The sequence below is a fragment of the Carcharhinus amblyrhynchos genome, chromosome 8 (genome assembly GCF_965287045.1).
Source record: "Carcharhinus amblyrhynchos chromosome 8, sCarAmb.v2.hapA, whole genome shotgun sequence".
NCBI classification, from domain to species: Eukaryota; Metazoa; Chordata; class Chondrichthyes; order Carcharhiniformes; family Carcharhinidae; genus Carcharhinus; species Carcharhinus amblyrhynchos.
The window spans coordinates 110,429,533-110,456,570 of record NC_137331.1 but is presented as its reverse complement, the minus strand read 5'-3'; the positions used below and the strand labels follow the sequence as shown (position 1 = coordinate 110,456,570).

Here is a 27,038-nt window from a genome sequence, read left to right as displayed (position 1 = left end):
ACCCCACATATTTACCCTGCTAATCCCTCTAACTTACGCATCCCGGGACACTAAGGGGCAATTTAGCATGGCCAAGGCACCCAACCTGCATGTCTTTCAGACTGTGGGAGGAAACCAGGGAAAACCCACACAGACCCAGGGAGAATGTGCAGACTCCGCACAGACAGTGACCCAAGCCGGGAATCGAACCCAGGTTCCTGGCGCTGTGAGGCAGCAGTGCTAACCACTGTGCCACCATGCACTGTAGGGTCGATCCCCAGTTGGCAAACTATTGACGGACTTCAATGAGAAAGAGATGAATATTGAATGTACAGTACCTGATAGAAGTTAGGCCAGAAAGTGCTGATGGCCAACTCTGCTCTGTTCCAGCCCCTCATCGTCATGCCAGACACATTCCAGATCGGGTTCCCCAGAGGTCCATCATTGACCTTCACGTAGACATTAAGTAACCCAGAGTTGGCTCCATCCTTGCTGGATAAAAAGTAATTGAAATCAATGCAGTGTGTGTCATTCTCCTTCAGTTTTGACAGTAGAAGATGGGCCTTTTGTCCTGCCTGACGTCCAGAGGTGTTAACCATCACAAAGGAGCCTGCACAGAAGAGGCGGAAATTGAAGTCGTATTAGAGAACCGTGGCCTGAAAATCAAAGTTGCATTCAGAGCAAATCAACCGGCTCAACATTTGCCGCAGGATATATCGTCACCCCGCTTAGAAAAGCAACTTAGTATTCTATATGTACAAGTCTGGGAAAGCTACTTGGATTCATTCAACCCAATAAACACACACCTTTATTTCCTTTTGTCCTCACTCTTACTGAGAGAGGGGAGGTGATGGCCTAGTGGCATTATCATGATACTATTAAGCCAGAAACTGAGCTAATTTTCCAGGGATCTGGATTCGAATCCCACTACGGCAGGTGGTGAAATTTGAATTCAATAAAAAATATATGGAATTAAAAATCTACTGATGTTGATTGTCAGAAAAAATCAACTGGTTCACTTTAGGGAAGGAAATCTGCCGTCCTTACCTGGTCTGGCCTACATGTGACCTCAAAGCCACAGCAATGTGGTTGACTCTCAACTGCCCTCAGATAAATAGGGATGGGCAATAAATGGTGGGCAGCTGGTGATGCCCACAAATGAATAATGAAAAAGCAAGGATTCAATATGCAATGTCAGCCCGGATAGTGTCCCCAACTGTGTTTGACTCAAAACTGAAGTCAGCTTATATTCAGCTCAGTGAGCTGAGGACAAGTTTCAATTTATGAACAAACCTTTTGCAGAATTCACAAATTCACAGCCCACTGTTACTAATTGACGCCACAAATAGAGATAAATTGCTTCTAGCCCAAGAGCTCTCAAATAGAATGTTAGCAATAGAAACAGGAGGTTTTTTTTCAATTAAGGAGTTCATTTGATGCTCGCATTTTGTAATTAAAAGATAGTTTGCAGAATCTGTTGAAGTTAATGCTGGCTGTGGAATCTGAACAGATCAGCTCAAATCTCCCCAGCTGTACCAATTGGCATGGTGTGAAGTAACCTTGTGTGTTTCTAATCTAATAAATAGGCCTATTTGTCTGTCAAACACGTTTACCTTTTCCATATTTGGAACAACAGTTTGTGTATGAGACCCGGTCTGGAGTGCTGCCTTGATGCAGACACACTGTTAAACCAAGAGTAAAGGTTCATGGAGGAACTGCCATAATGGTGGAAGATGGAAAGCAAGATTACTGCAACGTAACTGGGAAAGAGATGGAAGGCTGATCTGCCAGTCGATGATCGCAGTGACTAGAAGGCCAGGTCTCGTGCAGCCTTCTCTCCATCTTGTGTCTTAGCTAATGCCTCACAGCACCAGGGACCCGGGTTCGATACCCAGCTTGGGTCACTGTCTGTGTGTAGTTTGCACGTTCTCCCCGTGTCTGTGTGGGTTTCCTCCGGGTGCTCCAGTTTCCTCCCGCAGTTTGAAAGACGTGCTGATTAGGTGCATTGACCTGAACAGGTGCCGGAGTGTGGTGACTAGGGGAGTTTCACTGTTAATTCATTGCAGTGTTAATTAAGCCTTACTTGTGACTAATAAATAGAATTTAAGCTTTAGATTAAATCCTGTGATCGAATCTAAGGTCTCAATCCTTGGCATCAAAGCAATAGTCGGTTTCTCAAAAGCTAACTATCTGCATGGAGAATGTATAAACATAACTTCCTCTTGTTTTCATCCTATTCTCCCTTTGCTTCTGAAGCTATTGATATTGACGGGGTTAGATTCCACACTTACAGGGCAGTCCAGGTCATCAAGTTTCATTCAGAGCATTGGGATCGCGGGGATAAAATTCAATTTAGCCCAGAGTGCACAATGGATTAGCCACTTGTTATAGCCCCCTCCGGATTCTCAGGTTGGATGATACCTATGTGCTACTGTCCATTTTGCACCCCTGCCAAAGTTGAAATGCTCGCCAAGATGTTGACATGGTATTTGAGGGCATGAAAGCCAAATTCTTTCCAATTCTCAGCTGAAGGCATTTGGTGCCCACATTATTTTGAATGCAAGATACTGGAGAGCAGTCAGAGCCAATGGATAGCGGTTGAAGTCACTGGACAGCACTCAGCGCTACTGGATAGTGGTCAGAGTCACTGGTCAGCAGTCAGGGTCACTGGACAACAGTCTGAGCCACTGGATAGCGGTTGGAGTCACTGGACAGCAGTCAGGGTCACTGGACAGCAGTCTGAGCCACTGGATAGCGGTCGGAGTCACTGGTCAGCAGTCAGGGTCACTGGACAGCAGTCTGAGCCACTGGATAGCGGTTGGAGTCACTGGACAGCAGTCAGGGTCACTGGACAGCAGTCGGAGACACTGGACAGTGGTCAGAGCCACTGGACAGCAGTTGGAGTCACTGGACAGCTGTTCAGATGTGAGAATCGCAGTTGTTTTTTGTCCCTTCCCCAGCAGAAAGTTGACGATACGAGCTTTACTCCCAGGACTTGAATAAATAACCTAGGCTGACACTTCTGTGTTGCACAGTTGGAGGCACCGTCTTTCAAATGAGACATTCAGATGAGATATTGAAGCTTTGGAACTATCTGCGTCTTCGTTTTAACCAGGTTCACCCCAGTGTCGAGGGACCTTTATCCTCCAACAAAAACCAATTATAAAATCTGGAGAATAATATCTAGTCTCAGAAAATGGTGACCATGGCAACAGCCGTTTATTATTGTGGAAAATAAACCAATCTAGTTCATTAATGCCCCTTAGCGCCCATGAATGCTCCGACCCTTAGGGAAGGCGATCTGCCATCCTTGGTCTGAACTACAAAGACTCACACCAATATGGTTGGCTTTTAACTGCCCTCTTCAGAAGCCATTCAGTTCAAGCAAAATTAGGGATGGGCGACAAATACTGACCATGACGCAATAACAAAAAAGAAATATATATTGGGTTCACACTGGGGATACTTAAACGGGTCTGTCAAAGCAGGTCTAGCTTGCAATGAGCAAGTATAGGTGGCCTCATCTCTGCTGACAAGCTCAAATCAATGAAATAGATTCCCTATCCACACTGTCTAGGAATACTTCACATCATGGTGTGAGCACCCATCGCTACGAGGCCTGCAGTGATTCAAATACAAGGCATCCCAACGCCATATCTGAGCAATTCAGAATGACCATAAGATATAGGAGCAGAATTTGGCCATTCAGCCCATCAAGTCTGCTCTGCCATTCAATCATGACCGACAAGTTTCTCGACCCCATTCACCTGCCTTTTCCCTGTAACCTCTGATCTTCTCACCAATCAAGAACCCACCTATCTCTGTCTTAAATATACTCAATGACCTGGCCTCCACAGCCTTCTGTGGCAATCAATTCCATTGATTCTCCACCCTCTGGCTGAAGAAATCCCTCCTCGTTTCGGTTCCAAAGTGTCGTCCCTTTACTCTGAGGCTGTGCCCTTGGTCCTAGTCTCTTCAAATGGAAATGTCTTCCCCATGTCCACTCTATCCAGGCCTTTCAGTATTCTGTAAGTGATATGACAGTAGATGGTGTGCTAGCCAGCTGCATCCACCACTAATGGAGAACGGAATGCCATTGCTAAACAAATTATTCCCTCAATGTCAACAAAACGAAGGAGATTGTCATTGACTTCAGAAAGCACAGTGGAGCACATGCTCCTAAATTGTCGAGAGCTTCAAGTTTCTAGCTGTCCAGATCACCAATAATTTATCCTGGTCCCCCCATGCCAACGTTGTAGTTAAGAAAGCCCACCAATGCCTTAACTTTCTCAGCAGGCTAAGTAGATTCGACATGTCTGCTATGACTCTCACCAATTTTTACAGATGCATTGAAAGCATCCTTGCCGGATATATCACAGCTTGGTATGGTTCCTGCTTTGTCTATGGAGGGCATTAACTATGAGGAGAGGTTGGAGAAATTTAGTTTGTTCTCACTGGAACAACGGAGGTTGAGGGGCGACCTGATAGAAGTCTACAAGATTATGAGGGGCATGGACAGAGAGGATAGTCAGAAGCTTTCTCCCAGGGTGGAAGAGCCAATTACTAGGGAGCATAGGTTGAGGTGAAAGTGGCAAGGTTTAAAGGCGATGTATCAGGCACATTCTTAACACAGAGCGTGGTGGGTGCCTGGAACTTGCTGCCAGGGGAGATGGCAAAAGGAGATATGACAGTTTTTAAGGGGTGCCTCGACAAATATATGATTAGGATAGGAAGAGAGAGATATGGTCCCGGAAGGATAGGGGGTTTTAGTTCAAATGGGCAGCATGGTCGGTGCAGGCTTTGGGGGCTGAAGGCCTGTTCCTGTGTTGTAATTTTCCATGTTGTTTGTTCTTTCCTTCTCTATGTACGGTATGCTTTGAATGTATAGGGTGCAAGAAACAGTTCTTTTCACTGTGTATTAATACATGTGACAATAATGAATCAAATCAAATCAATTATGTAATAGTTAGAATATTGCTTTAGTGTGTTACTTTGGGAAGGATGTCAAGGCCCTTCAGATGATGCAGAAGAGAATTATTAAAATACCTGGGATGAGAGGTGTAGGTTTGTCGGAAGGAAACTAGATGTTGTTTTCATTGGAAGAGAGATTATTACAGGGAGGATGGCTAGGTATGGTCGAAAAAAATGACGCATTTTTAAAAAAATCAAACTACAACCACTGGCCAGTGAGTTGGCAATCAGAAGACATGAATTTATGATCACAAGAAGAGGTAATGAGAGAATTCCCTCCGTCACTGTGAGCGTTACAACACACATGATGCTACTATATCATGTAGCAAGTGTGTCCATCACTTCCAAAGAGAGAGCAGAGGAACATTAGAAACACATTTTTTAGATGTTGTGGAGAATAGGAACTGGGTTATTTCTCCTGAAAAGTAAAGTTTATTGATTAGTCATAAGGAGGCTTGCATTACACTGCAATGAAATCATTTGAAAATCTCCTTGTCGTGAGGGAGAATTTAGCACGGCCGATTCACCCTAACCAGCACAGTCTTTCAGACTCTGGGTGGAAACTGGAGCACCCGGAGGAAGCCCACACAGACATGGGGAGAACCTGCAAACTCCGCATAGACCCAAGCCAGGGAATCGAACCCAGGTCCCTAGGGCTGTGAGGCAGCAGTGCTAACCACTATGTCATCGTGCTGCCCTGAGCGCAGGAAGAGACACAAGGATTTCTTTCTGTTCCCCTGAACAAGCTGTTGGAAATTTCTGGAATACATGTCGGAGCTTGCCAGATTGCTGTGTAATAGGAGAGCTTTCAAATGATCATTTTAATAACGATGCGAGCTTTCTGAACCCAAGCATTCTACCTCTGGAAATTCAGCTTAAGGAAGTAAGCTGCATGTAGCTGATGAAAATGCTTGCTTCAAGCTGCACTTCCTTTCCGGTTCATTTCCCATCTAATCCGAAAGCTCAGGGATTAAATTAACCTCACCCAGCACGTCCGTTCATTTTCTGAATTACCCTCCGAGTGAAGGCTAGCCACCCAACCCTGCTGGGAAAACAATTGGCTTTTACTCACCTGGGGGAGGGCGGGGCCTGTCACTAAATCCCTTACATTCACCAGAATGAGAGGGAGTGGGATAGCATGATCTTGGGTTCGGACATAGCTCGGCACAACATGGAGGGCTGAAGGGCCTGTACTGTGCTGTACTGTTCTATGTTTCCTATAGGGAAGGGAGAAGGGATAGGACGATGATGGGCAATCTATGGCCCCAGGTTTTGGGGGGGCGCGGGGGGCGGGGGGGTGGGGGTGGTGGCACATGAAGCCTGACTGGGTTCCAAGTGTGGCTCACGAGACACTTTTTTGACGTTGTTCACACACAGAGTTGCCACATCCCACTGATTATCCTCCTCATAGTTTTATTCCGCCAGTGTGACAGACGTGATATTCATATAAAGCCAGGGCAAGTGAAGTGGGGCGAGTGCTGGATGGCTCAGTGGTTAGCACTGCTGTTCTCACTGCATCAAGGATCCCGGTTCAGTTCCCGCCTCAAGTCACTGTCTGCATGGAGTCCGCACATTCTCCCTGTGTTTGAGTGGATTTCCTCCGGGTGTTCCGGTTTCCTCCACAAGATGTGCGGGTTAGGTTGATTGGCCATGCTGTATTGCCCCTTGGCGTCAGGGGGATTAGCAGGGTAAAGATGTGGGATTACGGGGATAGGGCCTGGGTGGGATTGTTTTTGGTGCAGGCTCGATGGGCCAAATGGCCTCTTTCTGCACTGTAGGGATTCTATGGCTGTACATAGCGTTGACTGTGACAGCTATGCACTCCCCTGGGTCTGAAGTGTAAATATTTCTTTTGTTTCAATCATTTGAAGTTGATGAGAATTCTATTAATATATAAATGATTTTCAAAAGTCATCATGAAATATTCGGCGTGTGTTAAGTGTATTTAATCTTATTCATGAGGGTCATGGCTAGTGATTTCAACCTTGTGGCCCACTGAGATGGAGGAGGGTCACCCATGGAGCCCACGCACTAGCCTGGGTTGCCCACCACTGGGATAGGGTATATAAGCCAGCCACAGCCAGAAACTTACTCCTTAAGCAGATCCTGGATGTTATCATAAGACCATATCAGAAAATTATGTTGATATTGCAATTTCTTTTCTCATTTATGAAGCTTGTTAGAAATGAAAATGTCACTGCAGTGATGAAAGATCACTTTACATTCCCCTGACTAAAGAAGAAAGCCATAAAAAAAATTTCCTCTGCCTCATACCTATTCTGCAGCCAAAGCCCTAATCCTTAAAACATTAGGGCCTGTATTTTACGACCTCGCCTGCCCGAGGCTTGTAAGATTCCACCCGAGGCCATCAGAGAATGCCGTTCTGCGAGCCTTGCCCACCCCAATTTTGGAGCAGGTGAGGTGGTAAAATTCCAGCCTAGATGTTCTCTGACAGGATTTCCTGCAACTATAACACAGTTCGGAGACCACCTTTGACAAAAAAACATGAAGAGGATCCTTGATAGAATCATAGAATCAAATAATCCCTGCAGTGCAGAAGAGGCATTCGGCCCATCGAGTCTGCACTGACCCTCTGACAGATCATTTTATTCAGGCCCTCCTTCCTACCCTGTCACTGTAACCCCACACATTTACTTAGCCAATCCCCCTAACTTACTCAGTTTGGGATACTAAGTTGCAATTTAGCATGGCCAATCCACCTAACCAGCCCATCTTTGGGAGGAATCCAGAGCATGTGAAGGAAACCCATACAGACATGGGGAGAAGGTGCGAACTCCTCACAGGCAGTGACCAAAGGCGGGAATTGAATTTGGATCCCTGGATCTGTGAACTGGCAGCATCAACGACTGTGCCACCATGCTGCCCATAATATTCTGTGATCATTAGCCCAGTTAAGCAGTCATCAACTACCACAAGTCATTCATTCATCACTGACCCTCTGGTTTAAAATAAAAATGTTTCATTTTTCCGGGTTAGAAACTTTGACATACCCATTATGTCCACAGCTGATTTTATAAATCTTCAGCTGAGTTTGATCTGACTTCATTTATTATTGTCACATGTATTGGTATACAGTGAAAAGTATTGTTTCTTGCGGGCTATGCAGGCAAAGCATGCCATTCATAGAGAAGGAAAGGAGAGGGTGCAGAACGTGGTGTTGCAGTCATAGTTCGGGTGTGGAGAAAGATCAACTTAATATGGCACTGGAGGGGATGCCGGGAAGACTCACTTGGTTGATTTCAGAGTTGAGAGGGTTGGCTTACGAGGAGAGGCTGAGTAGAGTGGGACTATACTCACTGGAATTCAGAAGAATGAGGGGGGATCTTATAGAAACATATAAAAATATGAAGGGAATAGATAAGATAGAAGCAGGGATGTTGTTTTTACTGGTGGGCGAAACTAGAACTAGGGGGCATAGCCTCAAAATAAGAGGGAGCAAATTTAGGACTGAGTTGAGAAGAAACTTCTTCACTCAAAGGGTTGCGAATTTGTGGAATTCCCTGCCCAGTTAAGCAGTTGACGCTACCTCATGTTTTTAAGGCAAAGAAAGATAGATTTTTAAAGGAATTAAGAGTTATGGTGAGCAGGCGGGTAAGTGGAGCTGAGTCCACGAAAAGTTTAGCCATTATCTTACTGGTGGAGCAGGTTCGATGAACCAAATGCTTATTCCTGATCCTAATTCTTCTGTTCTTATGTTCTTTTGTTTATGAGGTAGGTCCATTCAAAAGTCTGACAGCAGCAGGGAAGAAGCTGTTCTCAAATCAGCTGGTACGTGACCTCAAACGTTTGTATCCTTTTCCTGACGGAAAAAGGTGGAAGAGAAAATGTCTGGGGTGCATGGGGTCCTTGATTATGCTGGCGGCTTTTCTGAAGCAGCGGGAAGTGTAGACAATGTCAATGGATGGGAGACTGGTTTGCGTAATTGACTGGTCTTCATTCACGATAATTTGTAGTTCCTTGCAGTCTTGGACAGAGCAGGAGCCATACCAAGCTGTGATACAACCAGAAAGAATGCTTTCCATGGTGCATCTGTAAAAGTTGGTGACATTCATAGCTGACATGCCAAATTTTCTTAGTCTCCTGAGAAAGGAGAGGCGGTGGTGGGCTTTCTTAACTATAGCATTGGCATAGAGGGACAGGACAGGTTGCTGGTGATCTGGACACCTAGAAACTTGAAGCTTTTGATCAGCAGGAAACATGCAGCTGGGAGGCCGGAGAATCGCGCCCTACATGCGTGTTTCGTTTTAACTTGAACACGAATCATTTGACATTGAGAAATTTTCTCTTTGTAGTGGAAAGGGGAACACAGTGGGCAGCCAACAAAATCTACAGAGACCAGCAATGGACCTAACCAGAATTGGCAACCCTTTTAAACATTGTAATATAGAAGCAGGAATAGGCCAATTGGCCCTTCGAGTCTACTCTGCCATTCATTATCATCATGGCTGATCATTGAATTCAATATCTTGATTCTGCCTTTCACCCATAGCTTTTGATCCTTTCAGCCCCAAGAGCTATATCTAATTCCTTCTTGAAATCACACAATGTTTTGGCCTCCACTACTTTCTGTGGTAGTGAATTCCACACATTCACCACCCACTGGGTGAAGAAATTTCTCCTCACCTCAGTTCTATCCTCAAACTATGACCCCTAGTTGTGGACCCCCCCACTGTCAGGAACATTCTTTCTGAACCTAGCGTGTCTAACCCCACTTTGTGCAATGTTATTCCGAAGAATAATTATATTTATGACCAATTGAGTGTATAAACATGGAAATATAGGTTAATACTGTAGACCGGGCATATTGTTCAAATATTAACACAGGATTATGCCTCGGGGAAAGGCTGAAACCTTCTTACTGGCCTGCAATCAATGCTAATGATTTTTCTCTTGATTTTTCAGTTGTTTAATCTGTGCCATTAAGTCTGTTAATAACAGAAACATCGGACAAACACAATGCATTCAATTTAAGATTTAATAAAACTTACCGTTTGATTAGAAGCATTTTGCAATTTTTGGTTTATGACAATAGTTCAGAGTAATATCATTAAGCTTTGAATGCAACGACTTACAATTACCGTGTGTACAAGCTTGCTCTACACAAGATGTGGTCAAATATTAATGAAAATATCTTTAAATTTATAACCCAATCTACGTTCGACACCACAGACGGTCTGTGTCCATATATTAACTTGGAACATTCCGCTCAAATGTGAAAATCACGCATTTATTTAATTCCTTTGCTGTTTTGTTGAAGTAGACACTTATTCCAGCCGAACTTTCCTCACTCTTTTAATTTCAAGGCTCCAAAACTGTGGAGTTTCTTATCTCCTCTGATCCCTGATCTTTTCAATCCCAAGATGAACGCAGCTCAGCCCCTGCTTCCCGATCTATCAGATCTCTCTCCACTCCTCTCAATTTTACATTGCAGGCTTCGGCTGCTCACCCCGTGCTTTTTGATCTTTGCAAAAGTCACGACAGAGCTGCTATTAAAATGTACAACTTTGTGGGGGGGGAGAAAGCTCATCAAATAACAATCTACATTTTCCACATACAATCCCCGAGAAACCTCCGTAATTCAATCAGCGAGAAACTCCATTAAGAAGTTCGGGGGCCCATCAAAGGCGACTTTACATGAAACAAGGTTACAATCTCAATTTAATAAATGAAGTTTGAGACAAAAGATTAGAGGGCTGCTGATTTTATTTAGAAAATGAAAATTTGAGGCAAAGACAATCTCTGCAGCCTGTATCCCTCTGGGAAATATCCTGTGTTAGTTTTAGCAGGCCGCATAATTCATGTAGTTTTGAAGTTAATTGGCACACTACGTCTGTTTTATTTTCTTTCTTTCATTCTTGATAACTGATATTTTGTCAAACAATCCACTTGTAACAAGCCTATCACCATATTGTTTACACGGCACTATTAAGCATATGTTTCTGTTCACAGCTCATTCCAGTTTAAGTTTAAAGTTTATTTATTAGTGTGACACGTAGGCTTATGTGAAAACTTAGAAGATAGGAGCGGGAAGTGGCCATTTGGTCCTTTGAGCCTACCCCATCAGGTCATCCAACTCAATAACCTAATTCTGCTTTTTCCCAATAACCTTTGATCCCATTCGCCCCAAGTGCTATATCTATATTGACACAGCAATGAAGTTACTTTGAAAATCTCCAAGTCGTCATGCTCCAGCGCCTGTGCGTGTACACTGAGGGAGTGTTTAGCATGGCCAATGCGCCTGGCTCACACGTCTTTCAGACTGTGGGAGGAAACTGGAGCACCTGGACGAAACCCACACGGACATGGGGAGAATGTGCAGACTCCACACAGTGACCCAAACGGGAATCGAACCCAGGTCCTTGGCACTGTGAGCTGTGAACAGAAACATATGCTAACCACTGTGCCACCGTGCCATCCTACATTTTGGAACCCTTAGAATACAATTGCCCAGTGAATTTAGCAACATCTGAGACAGAATCTCTAGATCACAAACATTAAATCGTATACATGTAGGTGGGCGATTGTCCCTCTGGAGGTGATGGCAGTGTGGTATTATTGCTAGACTACTAATCCAAAAACTCAGATAATGTTCTAGGGATCTGAGTTTGAATGCCATAAAAAATATCTGGAATTAAGAATCTACTGGCGACCATTGTCGATTGTCGGAAAAACCCATCTGATTCACTAATATCCTTTAGGGAAGGAAATCTGCTGTCCATACCTGGTCTGGCCTACATTTGATTCCAGAGCCATAGCAATGTGGTTGACTCTCAACTGTCCTCGGGCAGCTAGGGATGGGCAATAAATTTGGCCAGCCAGCAACATCCGTGCCCCACAAATTAGTCTTAAAAAACTATTTCATCCGAAATGTGGCACCTCTGACAGGGAAGCTCCCCGTTTGTACTGCACTAGAACGCCAGCTGGGATTTTTGTGCTTAGACCACACTTTGAACCCACAAGCGGCAGAGGGACACAGCTGATATGATCCAACGCTTGCACTTTGGTTGGGATAATAGCACGTATAAATATGTGAACGACAAACGCAATATTTCGGTGGGACAGAGGGCAGAAGAAGTCAGATAAGCAAACAAAGGAAAAGATATGGCAATCCAGCACTTAGCTCTTTAAACTTTACGGATGTCTCAACCTCAAACAATGATTTAGACTGGAGCCATAAGAAAGCAAAAAGCACCAGCGTAGCCCGTGGCACAGAAGATGAAACTGTATAAAATGTTGTGAAAAGCATGTGTGACACATCAGTAACCTGGAGAGCATGCTAGCCCCAGGCAGCACTCGCTTACAAGAGTAATCTAGCCCGATCTCTCCTCTTTTTTTCCGCCCCTCTCCGTGTGACTTAAGGCAATAATAAAGCGAGAAGCGCTCTGTCATATTTGCAGAAATTATTGCAGGAATTAAAACATGCCAGGGAGCTGCGAAAGGCATTTCATCAGGGTCATGCCGAGAAGATGAGAACGTTACTGGATTCACAATGCACTCCAGTGACCTGCAGCTTTTCCAGTGTATACAAGTACAGTCATGTCCCTGGATGCTTTTTCACAAAAATCATTTTCGACAAATGAATGAGTTTTAGGTTCATGTGTTATAAGTTGCCATGGAAATGCGAAGATCAAATCACAACAAGAAAAGGTGCTGTGAATTGAGTCACATTAAGCTAACAGCACTCCAGTGCCTGGTTTGATGTACGGGGGATGGTTTTTCCTTCGTTTTGAAAAGTGCTTCGAACATTAAACATTTGCCTCGGATTTCCTTCACAACATCTCAAACTGTGCTTATTTACGGATCACAGCTTTTGTTTGCCTATGTGCAGCCACTGAATAAAGCTGTGATTACGATTTGGTCCCGTGGGCACACTGGGGCCTATAAATCTGGCCAGACAGCTCAGCCATTAAGTCCACGCGTTGGCTGGTCAGCAGCATGTACATTGTAGCGGAAGTACGCAGCCTGCCATTTTGGGAAAGAGAAAAATATCACTGCGCAGTTCCTCCACCGAGGACAGGCGCTAGACCTCTTACATGTGCTTTCAAGAGGCCCCATGCCTGTTTGGGGCCCAACCTGCAAGATTTGTTGGAACTGAAAACTAGGCCTCATAACTGCCTGTCACCAACAAAGTAAGTTTGTGAAGAATGGGCCTTAAATCTTTTAGATAGTGGGCTCACAGGGAACACATTGCCACCAATGGCCCATTGCCGATTCACACCCAAATGAGCTTTGCTTGTCAGCATGAGGGACTTCCCTCGCACTTGGAAGGAAACCCCATCTTGGAGAGCTGTCGGTCAATCAGATTGGCCGACAACTCTCCAGCCCATCCAGGTATGGCACTGTAGTGGCCGGAAGAGGTAATGCAGCATTGTGCCTCAGACAGTGCAGGGAGTCTGTGTGGGAGAAGTGGCAGGGTCCCAGGAAGGGGAAGGTAGGGTGTGCCTAGGAGTTGTGGGAGGGCGGGTGAGTGGATAATCAGGGTTAGGTCGGAGGGGGAGGAGGGAGGTCCAGAGGTGTTCAGACTGTAAGGGGAGGGATGGGCGACCCTCGTCACAAGGGGGCTTCCAGTGGAGTCATCCTCCCCACCCACCCCAGCTCCTGGTTTCCTCCCACACTCCAAAGGTCTGCAGGTTAGGTTGATTGATTATGGCAAATTGCCCCTTAGTGTCCCAAGATGTGTGGTTTAGGGAGGATTAGCAGGTAAATATGTGGGGTCACGAGGTTAGGATCTGGGCACAGATCAGCACATGCACATTGCTGGCGTCCCAATCGCAGGCCTTCCCGATCATTGGCCAGCCCCTCCATCGCTGGCCTTGCAGAGACCCCCGTCTCCTCAACCCCCCAACCAGCCATCTCCAATCTCCCAATCCCCTCCCCCCACCCCCAGCCCCAGCAGTCCCAACACCCCCAGGCCCTGCCCAGTTGGCACTGCCCGATAGGCTGTACTAAGGTGCCTCTTGGGCATTGCCAGTTTTCCCCTTGGGCAACGCCAGGATGCTAGGCTGGCACTGCCCAAAGGGCAAGGCCCCTTACACCCACCCCCTGGGGTGGGGGGAGGGTACCTCACTGATCTCTGTTACCTCCTGCAGGATTGAGGAGGTGCTAACGTCCCTGGTGACTTCAGGCCCAGGCCTGCTAATGATATAGAAATGACGATTTCCATATTGTAATCAACTCCGGGCTGATTTCCAGGGTTACAATCAGATCAGCCATGATCCCACTGAATGGTGGAGCAAGCTCGAAGGGCTGAGTGGCCTACTCCTACTTCCAGTTCGTATGTGTGTTTGTATGTTCGTAAGGCATGCAAACCCTTCCAATTATGATAGAAGATCAGAGATACAGGGCAAGTAAGGGCAGGTGGTGTTTTTTTAAATTTAGTTAGGGCATCATGATTGGTATGGAGTTGGAGGGCCAAAGGGCCTGTTCCTGTGCTGTACTTTTCTTTGTTCTCTTTGTCCTTTGTTTCCAAGGGATGGAGGAACTTAAAACAATTACTAAACCAGAGAAAAAGAACTCGGAAAACTAATCAGGCTACAAGCTGACAAGTCCCCTGGATTTAATAGCCTAGGGTCTGGAAAGAAGTGGCTACAGAATTAGCGCATGCATTGGTGTAGCAATCTATAGGTTCCAGAAAAACCCCAGCTGATTGAGAAACAGCCAATGCAACGTCCTATCCAAAAAAGGAGAGAGAGATAGAAAGCAGGAAACTAAGGGCAGTTAACCTAACATCCGTCATTGGGAAAATGTTGAAATCGATTATGAAGGGCTACAGAACATTTGGAAAATCATGAAACAAGAAAAGTAAGCATGATTTTCGTAGAAACCCTAAAGTGCAAAAGGAGGCCGTTTGGGCCTGGAGTGACAACAATCCCCACCCAGGCCCTAACCCTGTAACCCCATGTATTTATCTGCTAATCTCCCCTAAGCTACACATCTTGGGACACTAAGAGGCAATTTACCATGATCAATCAACATAATCCACATAACTTTGGAGTGTGAGAGAAAACCGGATCACACAGAGGAAACCCATGCAGACATGGGGAGAATGTGCAAACTCCACACAGAGAATCACCCAAGGCCGGAACTGAACCCGTGTCTCTAGCATTGTGAGGCAGCAGTGCCAACTACTGTGCCACTGTGCCGTCCACTTTATGAAAGGGAAACAGTGTTTGACATTTTTTTTCAAATTCTTTGAGGATATAATGAGCAGCATAAAGGGGAACTAGTAGATGTAGTGTATCTTTTTTAAAAATCCTACACTAAGGTGCCACACAAGGTAAGATTTCATGGGGTTGCAAACAGAGAACAGAAAGTCAGGATAAATGGGTCACTTCCAGGTTGGCAAACTGCAACGAGTGGAGTACTGCAGGAGTCAGTGCTGGGGCCTCGACTATTTGAGATCCATGTTTATGGCATGAATGAAGGGACCAGCTCACAATACAGACAATACAGAAATACATGGGAAAGTATGTTGCGAGGAGTACGCACAGAGATGTGAATAGGTTAAGTGAGTGGACAAAGATGTGAGAGGTGGAGTATAATGTGGAGCTCCCTCCCTCATAGCGTGGATCTTCATCAGTTCAAGAAGGATGCTCAGTGTCAGCTTGGATGATGGGCTGAGGGATGTACTAAAGCTTGGGGCAGCTGTCACAGAGGCACAATGGGAAAGGTCACAGTCTAAGACCTTTCAACGTCAGTGAGACAAGAGGAGCAGAATCTCCAGAGCAGCACGGTGGCACAGTGGTTAGCACTGCTGCCTCACAGTGCCAGGGACCCAGGTTCAATTCTGGCCTCAGGTCACTGTCTGTGTTGAGTTTGCACATTCTCCCTGTGTCTGTGTGGGTTTCCTCCGAGCGCTCTGGTTTTTCCCCACACTCCAGAGATGTCTGGGTTAGGTTGATTATGATGTGGAGATGCCGGCGTTGGACTGGGGTAAACACAGTAAGAAGTCTGACAACACCAGGTTTAAGTCCAACTGATTTATTTGATAGTAAACCCACAAGCTTTCGAGGTTCCCCTCTTCATCAGACGAATGGAGAGTTCTGGCCTCAGACAGTACATATAAAGCACAGACAGTTTACAGATTACTGATTAGAATGCGAATCTTTACACCTAACCTGCTGTTCAAGTCTTAAAGTGGCTAACAATGTGAGTGGAAGGAGCACTGATCACAGGTTAAAGAGATGTGTATTGTCTCCAGACAGTACAGTAAGTGAGGTTTTGCAAACCCAGGCAAGTCAGGGGGGTTACAGGCAGTGCGACATGAACCCAAGATCCCTGTTGAGACTGTCCTCACGTGTGCAGAACTTGGCTATCAGTTTCTGCTCAGCGACTCTGCGCTGTCGTGTGTCGTGAAAGCCACCTTGGAGAATGCTTACCCGAAGGTCGGAGACCGAATGCCTGTGACTACTGAAGTGTTCGCCAACAGGAAGGGAACAGTCTTGCCTGGTGATTGTCGAGCGATGTTCATTCATCTGTTGTCGTAGCATCTGCATGGTCTCCCCAGTGTACCATGCTTCAGGACATCCTTTCTTGCAACATATTAGGTAGACAATGTTGGTCGAGTTGCAAGAGTATTTACCATGTACCTGGTGGATGGTATTCTCACATGTGATGATGATATCCATGTCGATGATCCGGCATGTCTTGCAGAGGTTGCTGTGGCAGAGTTGTGTGGTTTTGTGGTCACTGTTCTCCTGAAGGCTGGGTAGTTTGCTGCAAACAATGGTCTGTTTGAGGTTGAGTGGTTGTCTGAAAGCAAGAAGTGGGGGTGTGGGAATGGCCCTGGCGAGATGTTTGTCTTCATCAATGATATGTTGAAGACTCCGGAGAAGATGTCGTAGCTTCTCTGCTCCTTCCACTCACATTGTTGGCCACTTTAAGACTTGAATAGCAGGTTAGGTGTAAAGATTCGCATTCTAGTCAGTAATCTGTAACCTGTCTGTGCAGTTTGAAATGTTTATAAGACCATAAAACTATAAGGCATAGGAGCACAGTTAGGCCACTCGGCCCACCAAGTTTGCTCTGCCGGGGAAGTGCCGGAAGATCGGAAAATGGCTAATGTTACGCCGTTGTTTAAGAAGGGTGCCAGGCAAAAGGCAGGGAATTATAGGCCGGTTAGTTTAACGTCTGTTGTAGGTAAAATGTTAGAATCCGTCATCAAGGAGGAAATAGCGAGGCATCTTGAGGGGAATTGCCTGATAGAGCAGACGCAGCACAGTTTCCTTAAAGGGAAGTCGTGTCTGACGAATTTACTGGAGTTCTATGAGGATGTGTCTAGGGCGGTGGATAGAGGAGAGCCGGTGGATGTGGTCTTTCTGGATTTTCAGAAGGCGTTTGACAAGGTACCTCACAAGAGGTTATTACAGAAGGTCAGGGGGCATGGGGTTGGGGGTAGGGCGTTAGTGTGGATAGAGGACTGGTTGTCAAATAGGAGGCAGAGAGTGGGGGTCAATAGGTGCTATTCGGATTGGCGGATGGTGACTAGTGGAGTGCCCCAGGGGTCGGTGCTGGGGCCTCAGCTATTTACCATTTATATAGATGATCTGGAGGAGGGAACCGAGTGTAGAGTGTCGAAATTTGCTGATGACACCAAAATTGGTGGAAAGGCAAATTGTGCGGAGGGTGGGGAGAGTCTACAGAAGGATCTAGATAGGCTGGGCGAATGGGCCAGGAAATGGCAAATGGAATTTAATGTTGGCAAGTGCGAGGTGGTCCACTTTGGTAGGAATAATGGTAGGAAGGATTATTACTTACGTGGAGAAAAACTGCAGCAGGCGACGGTGCAGAGGGACCTCGGGGTCCTTGTGCATGAGTCGCAAAAACCCAGCCTGCAGGTGCAGCAGGTGGTCAGGAAGGCGAATGGGATGCTGGCCTTCATAGCGAGGGGGATTGAATATAAAAGTAGGGAGGTCTTGCTGCAGCTGTATAGGGCATTGGTGAGGCCGCAACTGGAGTACTGTGTGCAGTTTTGGGCGCCGTACTTACGCAAGGATATTTTAGCCTTGGAGGGAGTGCAGAGGAGGTTTACTAGGCTGATGCCGGAGTTGAGGGGGTTGAGCTATGAGGAGAGGCTGAATAGGCTTGTACTCGTTAGAGTTTAGAAGAATGAGGGGAGATCTCATTGAGACGTATAAGATGATGAATGGGATGGATAGGATAGAGGTGGCGAGACTCTTCCCGCTCAGAAAGGATAGTAGAACTAGGGGGCATAGCCTCAAGATAAAAGGGGGGCGGTTTAGAACGGAGTTGAGGAGGAACTTCTTCACTCAAAGGGTGGTGAATCTCTGGAATTCTCTGCCCGTTGAAGTGGTGGAGGCTGCCTCGCTCAATATTTTTAAGACGCGGGTTGACGGGTTTTTGATGAGAGAGGGGATTAAGGGTTATGGGGAGAGGGCGGGAATGTGGAACTGAGCCACGACAGATCAGCCATGATCTTATTGAATGGCGGGGCAGGCTCGAAGGGCTAGTTGGCCTACTCCTGCTCCTATTTCTTATGTTCTTATGTTCTTATGCAATCATGGCTGATATTTTCCTGCCTTTCCCCCATAGTCCCTGACCCCCTTATTAATCGAGAACTTATATATCTCTGTCTTAAAGACACTCAATGATCTGGCCTCCACAGCTTTCTGCGGCAAAGTGTTCCACAGATTCATTACTCTCTGGTTGAACAAATTCCTCCTCAGCCCTGTTTAAAGAGATCGTCACTGTAGTCTCAGGTTGTGCTCTCCTGTTCTGGTGAACCTCCTTTGGAACCTTTCCAAAGCCAAAAATAAAGCTCCAATACATATACCCGTTGTTAAAGCAGGGCCTAAGTTCAAGTGTCCTCTCTATAAGTCCTGCCTCCATGGGCTTGGCACTGTTTGTCAAGGCATCGACCTTACTAGTTGAGTAGCAAGACAAGTCAATACAATTCAGTGCAGTCTTTCCACTGACTAACTTACCTTGCTCTTGCTGCTGCGTAAATGTAAGAATAGATCCAACTGATACTGGATCAGAATCCTGCAACTCCTTCCCTAACAGCACTGCGGATGTACCTACACCACTTGGGCTGCAGCATTTCAAGAAGGCGGTTCACCACCACCACCTTCTCAAGGGTAATGCGGGATGGGCAATAAATGCTGGTCTAGGCAGCAATGCCCACGTCCCCTAAACAAATAAAGTTTTACAAAGACAATCAGTGGAAAATGTAACATCTCCGTACGGGAAAAGCATTCCATAATAAAAAAATTGCCAGTGGAATTGTTTGACTTCTGCACTGCATGTGGAGCACAATGAGTGGAAGGACATTATAAATGGATCTCCCGACACTCTGGGAGAGAAATGATAGCACATTAAAAGTGACAATAAAGAGAGACGGCCACTTCAATCATCAGTCCCCTTTGGCCGCACCTCAGTGGGGAATTCAGCAACAGATAATGTATTTGTGTTTTTGAAGAACGTGAGTAGGGGGAATTACTTTTCCCTGCAGGGATGGCACAGCTTTCTGCAAATATTTCTCTTCCTTTATGTGAAAAGCAATTTGCTAGGACAGCACTTTGTCCAGAAGTGCCTTCTGCCCTACACGACACTGGCAGACAAAGAAAAAACATATCAATTCCACTTCTCCCGTATACAGTGGTGCATCCATAAGTTGGTAGCCTGCACAGAAGCAGGCTTCTCATTGAGAGAAGCTAAAATCCTTAAAATTTCAAGGTTATTTTTTAACCAACTAGTCTTGATGGGCAGGAAGAAGAATGAAAAGTAGCTTGAAATCCCAAGTGGTCTCAGTGATAGGTTCACTGCAATTGTACATTTTCAGCACATGTCTTTGGTGAGAAAATTTAGCAGGTGACATTCGGATTAGGCTGAACTGTGCTGTCCCTATGGTCCACATCCATACACTGGTGAGAAGGATGGTGTGGACACAAGGAGACAATGCCCTCAGCAAGGGAAGTTTGATAGGGAAAAAGGGCTGGCAAAAAGCGAGTAATCTTCATTACTGTAGAATCCCTGCAGTGCAAAAAGAGACCATTTGGCCCACTCTCTGAAAGAGCAACCTGGACCATCCCCGCTCCCCCACACATTACCCATGGCTAATCCCCCGACCAACACATATTTGGGCACTAAGCGACAATTTATCATGGCCAATCAACCTAACCTGCACATTTTTGGACTGTAGGAGGAAACCATGCAGAGACACGGGGAGAACTTGCAAACTCCACACAGTCACCCGAGGCCAGAATTGAACCTGGGTCGCTGGCGCTGTGAGGCAGCATTGTTAACCACTGTGCCACGTGCTGTCCTTTACACTATCTGTTGCACGATCTTGTTATTCCCAGTGATTGAAAGGAGCTGCCTGGCTAATTCCATCTACAATTACCAATTTCCCCGCTAGCCAGAGATAGTGTAGTCTGATTAGGAAGTTTGTTTGAAGCTTCCTTCATTCAGCAGCAGTCCCAAAGGGAATAGGACTCATGCTACCCACTTCTTTCTGTGTCTCCTGAAATTGTAGCAATTGGTACAGGAAGTCTGGGTCATTATACCGCTGCATCAACCACTCCCTGTCTACAGATAACAATCTCAACTCCTCCGAATGTTAAAGGGAGTATGCCACTGCATAGAATTGACAGCACTGAAACAAGCCATTCAACCCAACCATTCCATGCTGGGTTTTATGCTCCACATGAGCCTTACTTCATCCAAAGCTCTGTGGATGGTATTTTAGACGTACTGCTAGTGGATAATATGTAATAATATGTAGATAGTGACTAGTCATTAATATCTCCAATGTCCTGGCCAATATTTGCCCCTTAAGAATCAGCAACCTGACTAACACAGATTATCTGATCATTATAACAAAGCTACATGTGTGACCTTACTGTGTGCAAATTGGTGGTCACATTTTCTCATATCAGCGATGACGTTTCAAAAAAGCATTGGCGGAAAGTACCTTGAGGCATTCTAAGGTTAAGGAGGCGCTATATAAATACAAGTCTTTTCCATGGCAGGAACCTTGCTTTAATAAGTGAATGCACAAAACAGTGACTGAACAAAACATCTACCCCGATTTGAATCCTGAGCCAGATTTAGGTAGTTGAGTCGTGCTGGGAGACAGAAACTATCGCCACGCTGAGAATATTAAATCCTGTAGGCAGCAAGCAGTCACTTGTCTTGTTGACAACAGCTAATCACTATTCAGGCCTTTCCACAGCCTACCTCATGGATGGAAGCCTTACAACCTTTGTCTTTGCAAATCCTGCACATTCTCCCCGTGTCTGCGTGGGTTTCCTCAGGCAACTTCGGTTTTCTCCCACCGCCCAAAAGAAGTGATGGTGAGGTGTAGTGGCCATGCTTAATTCTTCCTCAGTGTATCCAAAAGAAAAGGCCCCTCAGCCTACCAAGTCTGCATCAATAATAACTTAATATTCGGTTTGATTTATTATTGTCACATGTATTAACATACAGTGAAAAGTATTGTTTCCTGTGTGCTGTATAATCAAAGCATACCGTTCATAGAGGAAAGGAGAGAATGTGGAATGTAGTGTTACAGTCATAGCTAGGGTGTAGAGAAAGATCAACTTAATATAAGGTAGCTCCATTCAAAAGTTTGATGGCAGCAGGGAAGAAGCTTTTCTTGAGTCGGTTGGTACGTGACCTCAGACTTTTCTATCTTTCCCACGATGGAAGAAGGCAGAATAGAGAATGTCCGGCGAGCATGGAGTCCTTAATTATGCTGGCTGCTTTCCTGAGGCAGTGGGAAGTGTAGACAGAGTCAAGAGTCGGAGGCCAGTTTGAGTGATGGACTGGGCTCCCTGCACTTGTCCCTTATCCCTGAATGTTATTTGATTTTCATTTTATTTATCAGTGTCACAAGCAGGCTGACATTAACACTGCAATGAAGTTACTGTGAAAATCCCCTAGTAACCACACTCCGACGCCTCTTCGGGTACACTGAGAAAGAACTTAGCATGGCCAATGCACAACCAGCACCTCTTTTGGACTGTGGGAGAAAACTGGAGCGCTCAGAGGAAACCCATGCAGACACAGGGAGAACGTACAAACTCCACACAGGCAGTGACCCGAGGCTGAAAGTGAACCGGGGTTCCTGGCGCTGTGAGGCAGCGGTGCTAACCACTGTGCCACCGTGCTGACACTATCTTCTGCCCATCAGCGGGCGTGGGTGTCTCAACAATTTTTCAGACACCAGGTGAGACGCGCGGTGAGAAAAAGACATTGTCGACAGCATATTGCTTGTGGAAAATGCCACTTTGGCATCAGTACAAGACAAGAAGAGCTGGTGAACAGACCAAACCAGAACGGGATTGTGATTCAAAGAAATTAACAAGATGTGGCCTTGTTTGAAAGTGACTGATTTGAATCAATAGGAAGTAACAAATGACTACTCGTTTCACGCTGCCAGCAGATTCCTAGAGGACATGTGCTATTTGAACCCTCCTGGTTAAGTAGCTGTAATGCATTTACATGCTGAACTACAGCTGCTTGCATTGATTGGTGGGTTAATTGGTTCAGTGTACGTAGACAACCAGGCAATCTGAAGATAGATTGGGAGTCATTCTCCATGTGGACAGTCAGTTTAATAGTGTGGTGCTTATGCAGCACAGAGATTCATCCATCAGCAGCAAGCGGGTATCTTTAGTGGACAGATACAGCGCTGAGCAATCTCCCACATCCGCTGAGCCCTCTCTACCCCAGCGACTCTGTCAAGGGATGCCCAGTGTGCGGAGATAAGCCGATGGAGCTCTTTTCCTCTTTCATTACCAGGCTAATTGTTCTTGGTGGGGGCCGGTTGCTGACCAGACAGTTTCCCCTGGGGTGACCTTGGCGACGGGCGAGCCAGCCGCTTTGAACATCTGCCACGGGTCTGAGCCTCCGCCTAAAGCAGCCTCTTGATAACGGGGCAGCTGGGGACCTTCCAAGATGTGTCCCGCTGATAGCGCTGCTCCATCCTCCTCCTCCTCTCCCCACCCCCGCCTAGACAAAGCTTGTTAATTCCTATCAGTAAAAAGCTTCTGATGAGTGGGATCAGTCTACACTCGGTGGGGTGCAGCCAAGCCTAATCTGGGTTTCTTCCCAACAAGTTTTTCATCAGAGTTTGAACAATCAGCACCGGTCAGAGTGCCACATGCAACGTGTGTCTTGGTAAATGCAAACTTTACGTTGCTTTTCGCTGGCAAGTCTGTGAAGGTGAACCTGGCTCCCCATGACCCCTTCCACCCTGGCCAAGTCTCCACCCATCACTTCAACCAGACAAACAACTGCCAGAAGGACTGTGGTTACTAAGAAACAGGACTGCTCCAAACATGATGATTTGCCTTCTATCAATAAAGGGGAAAAGCCTGGTATATAATTTACTCGGCTATCTGACTGCTGAATATGTTTTTGTGTGGTAATTAGCATTCGCTTGAACTAACAATTGAACATTCGCAAACATAAACAGTATTGAACTTATTCCTGCATTCATTTGGCGGTAGGCTACAGAAACATCTTTAGTCTGTCACAAAGTGTGTTTTACTTTCTTATTTTAATATTATCTGCGATGATTTTTGTTTTCTGATTCATTGCATGGATCCGGAAGCTTCCAGCCAGATTTCCCAATTCTGAACTGAGGCAAAATTTAAAGCTTTGAATTGCACTCTTGTTGCTTAAGGCCTTTATTGAACTGAGGAACCATTGTCAGCGGGATTGCTTCGAACTCAGGTTCACTTTCTGCTTACAACACTGGGATCATAGGCTCATAGAATCCCTACAGTGCTGGAGGAGGCCATTTGGCCCATCGAGCCTGCGCCAACAATAATGCCTCCCAGGCTTATCCCCGTTATTTACCCTGCAAATCCACTTCACACTAAGGGGCAATTTTAGTATGACCAATCAACCTAACTCGCACATCGTGGAGTGTGGGAAGCAAACAGAGCACCTGGAGGAAACCCACGCAGACATGGGGAGAATGTGCAAACTCCACACAGATTGTGACCCGAGGCCAGAGGTGAACCCTGGTCCTTGGCGCTGTGAGGCAGCAGTGCAAACCACCGTGCCGCTCCCCCATTCTGCCATCTACTTAGCTCAGTTGGCTGGACAGCCGATGCAGAGTGATGCCAACAGCGCAGGTTCAATTCCCATACCAGCTGAGGTTATTAATGAACACCCCACATTCTTAATCTTGCTCCTTGTCCAAGACGTGGCGATCCTCAGGGTAAATCACCACCAGTCAGCTCTCCCCCTCAAAGCCAATGGCCACCTGGGACTATAACAACTTTACGTATATCATTCTATGCTGGGCTCCAAACTTGGCGGTTCCCATCATGCTCTGGGAGCTATTGCAAGGTCTTTGCTTTGCAGCTTCCTGTAGCCACTGGTGAGTTGATGTTCCTCATTCCTCCATTACCGTTATCTCCATTCCAATTCTCCCACAGAAGAACAGAGAACGAGCATGGCCAGCAAACGAGGTTGCTAACCCACTGAGAATTGCCCCAGAGTCTCCAAGAATTCAAACTTAATCGCCTGGACAACTGATGTGAAGACCCCAGGAGGGAAATACAGGACGCGATCTTACCAGCTCACCATGAGGGTGTGTGGAGGGGGTGATAGATCTCCCAGTATATTGTGTACAATGTATACACTGTGTACTGTGAGATTGGGGTGTCGGTACAATGGCACCCCCTAGAGCTCAGCAGCCAGCCTCACAGGCGAGCTGAGGCTCCCCCGACTGGCGAGATTCACATGACAGCTTATGTCTTGCACAGAATACCATAAATTCCCTCCACCTGCCTCGCTGAAAAAACTGGCCAGGAAATCCACCATTTCCTCATCCATTTGACACTTCAAATTTTTTTTGAGAGAATTCAGCCTACAATCCTAAAAGTGTGGTGGGTTTATATTTCAAATTTTTGTTACAACTTTTCTGTAGTATGGGGGAATAGGGGTAGTTTGTCAGGGCAGAGTGTTTGGAAAACGGAGGTAATATGATTCAACTTCCATGAATGTGAGTCTGGAACATGTAGAGTCATGTTCTACATGGCTCACTCTCAACTGTCCTCTGAACGAGAGCAACTAGGGATGGGCAATAAATGCTGGTCAGCCCGCAGCACCCATGTCCCACAAATTAATTAAAAAAAAACAGAAGATAGGAGCATGAAAAGGCCATTCCGCCCATCGAGCATGTTCCACCATTTATTACAATCATAGCTGATCATCCAACTCAGTAGCCTAATCCTGCTTTCTCCCCATAGCCTTTGATTCCATTTGCCCCAACTGCTACATCCAGCCACCTGTTGAAGACACTACTTTCTTTTGGAAGCAAATGAGGATTCAGTCACACCAGTGGGGGAGTAATTTTTACCCTTGACGTCTAGACATATACTGGCATCGCAGATTGGTTACCCGATACAGAGGCCATCCAATTTGCACTTTTATTGTAAATTATATTCGGGCTGCTTCTCAAGCAGCCACAAGATGTGGAAGTGCTGACGTTCTGCTCAGGCAGCAATTTATCATTTACCACCATAATCTGAGCATCTGTGGTCCCTCATGGGACAGCGTTGCAACACAGGTACTCAGGTCAGATCACCTCACCCTCCTCCTGGTATGCAACCAGCCTGGAAAGTACGACAGAGAGGCAAGACTGCCCTGAAAAACTTGAGGGCCATAACTCAACAATAAGTTGTTAAATCCTACTTCCCTCTTTTGTCATTATTAATTGGGAAACACAGAATGGCTTTCCTCGGATTCAAAGCGTTGTCAGCCTGTGAGATAAAACTCTAACCTATCTACTTGACCTTTCCTTGGTATGGGGTCCATGGGGAATCTATTCAATGCTGGGCAATTAATCTTCAGTCATAAAGTGGCTCCTGACCATTTTAATGGTGCATTAAGGACATATTGAAGTGTACATTTAATAATGTAATTACTTTCTACAGCAATCTGAAAGGGGATGCCATGCATTTCTGATGTCACGGACCTGCTAATATTAACTAAAACCAACCAGCTCTTTGTTTTGACTTCATTATCTTCACAATAGGCCCAAATGAAACATACAAACTAATTTTCACTGCTGGAATAATTACACTCAATGATCTTAATGACTCTTTTGTCTGGACCCCAGCATTAATAATTTGATATCCTATAAGGCTGGAGTTCTGTTCATTTGTGGTATTCTTTATCTCAAGGAGTGGGTTCCAATCATTCCCATCACAGCCTGAGATCCAAGATCATTATAGAAATTCGAGACATCATAGAATATATATAGACGTGTGCTTATAGTTATTCAACCTTCCATTTCCACTCAATACTAAAGTGCCACCACTTGATAAAGCAAAGACGTAAAGATAAATCGCCGAGGAAGAAGAAAAGTAACAACTAGAAATTTTCAATCCATTGGAACTGTCATGTTTACCATCCCAACTACCCCCATCCCCAAACAAAATCCTCTCCTTAATGCTGGTCATGGAGTTGGGTGGGGTGGGGGTATTTAGGAACGTAGGAATTAGCAGCAGGAGTAGGCAATTTGAGTCTGCTCCACCATTTATCATGATCATATATCACCGTGGGTGGCATGGTGGTTAGCACTGCAGCGCCAGGGACCTGGGTTCATTTCCCGGCTTGGGTCACTGTCTATGCGGAGTCTGCATGTTCTCCCCATGTCTGCATGGGTTTCTTCCGGCTATTCCGCTTTCTTCCTACGGTCCAAAGACATGCAGGTTAGGTGCATTGACCATTGCCCATTAGTGTTCCAGGATGCGTAAGTTAGAGGGACTAGCAAGGTAAATATGTGGTGTTACAGGGATAGGGCCTCAGTGGAATTGTTGTTGGTGCAGACTCAATGGGCCAAATGACCTCCTTCTGCATTGTAGGATTTCTATGATCTTATCCTGGTCTCAACTCCACTTTCCTGCCTGCTCCCCATAGCCCTTTATCCCCCTTTTCATCAGAAACATATCTAAGTCTTTCTTGAATCTGTTGATTGACTTGGCCTCTACTGCACTCTGGGGCAGCGAGTTCCACAGAGTCACAACCCTGAGAGAGAAGTAGTTTCTCCTCATCTCAGTCTTGAACCTGCTCCTTCTCATTCT

General features: G+C 45.8%; 1 protein-coding gene across 7 annotated transcripts in view; it reads right to left on the bottom strand.

Annotated features, from left to right (window-relative positions):
• The window catches only part of LOC145346831 (receptor-type tyrosine-protein phosphatase mu), an 834,856-nt gene that overhangs the window by 564,265 nt on the left and 243,553 nt on the right, over window positions 1-27,038 (bottom strand). For all 7 annotated transcript variants that reach the window (XM_080194637.1, XM_080194638.1, XM_080194639.1 and 4 more), the window contains exon 3: window positions 318-589. In XM_080194637.1, the coding sequence (XP_080050763.1) occupies window positions 318-589 (272 nt within the window). The remainder of the gene's footprint in view (window positions 1-317; window positions 590-27,038) is intronic.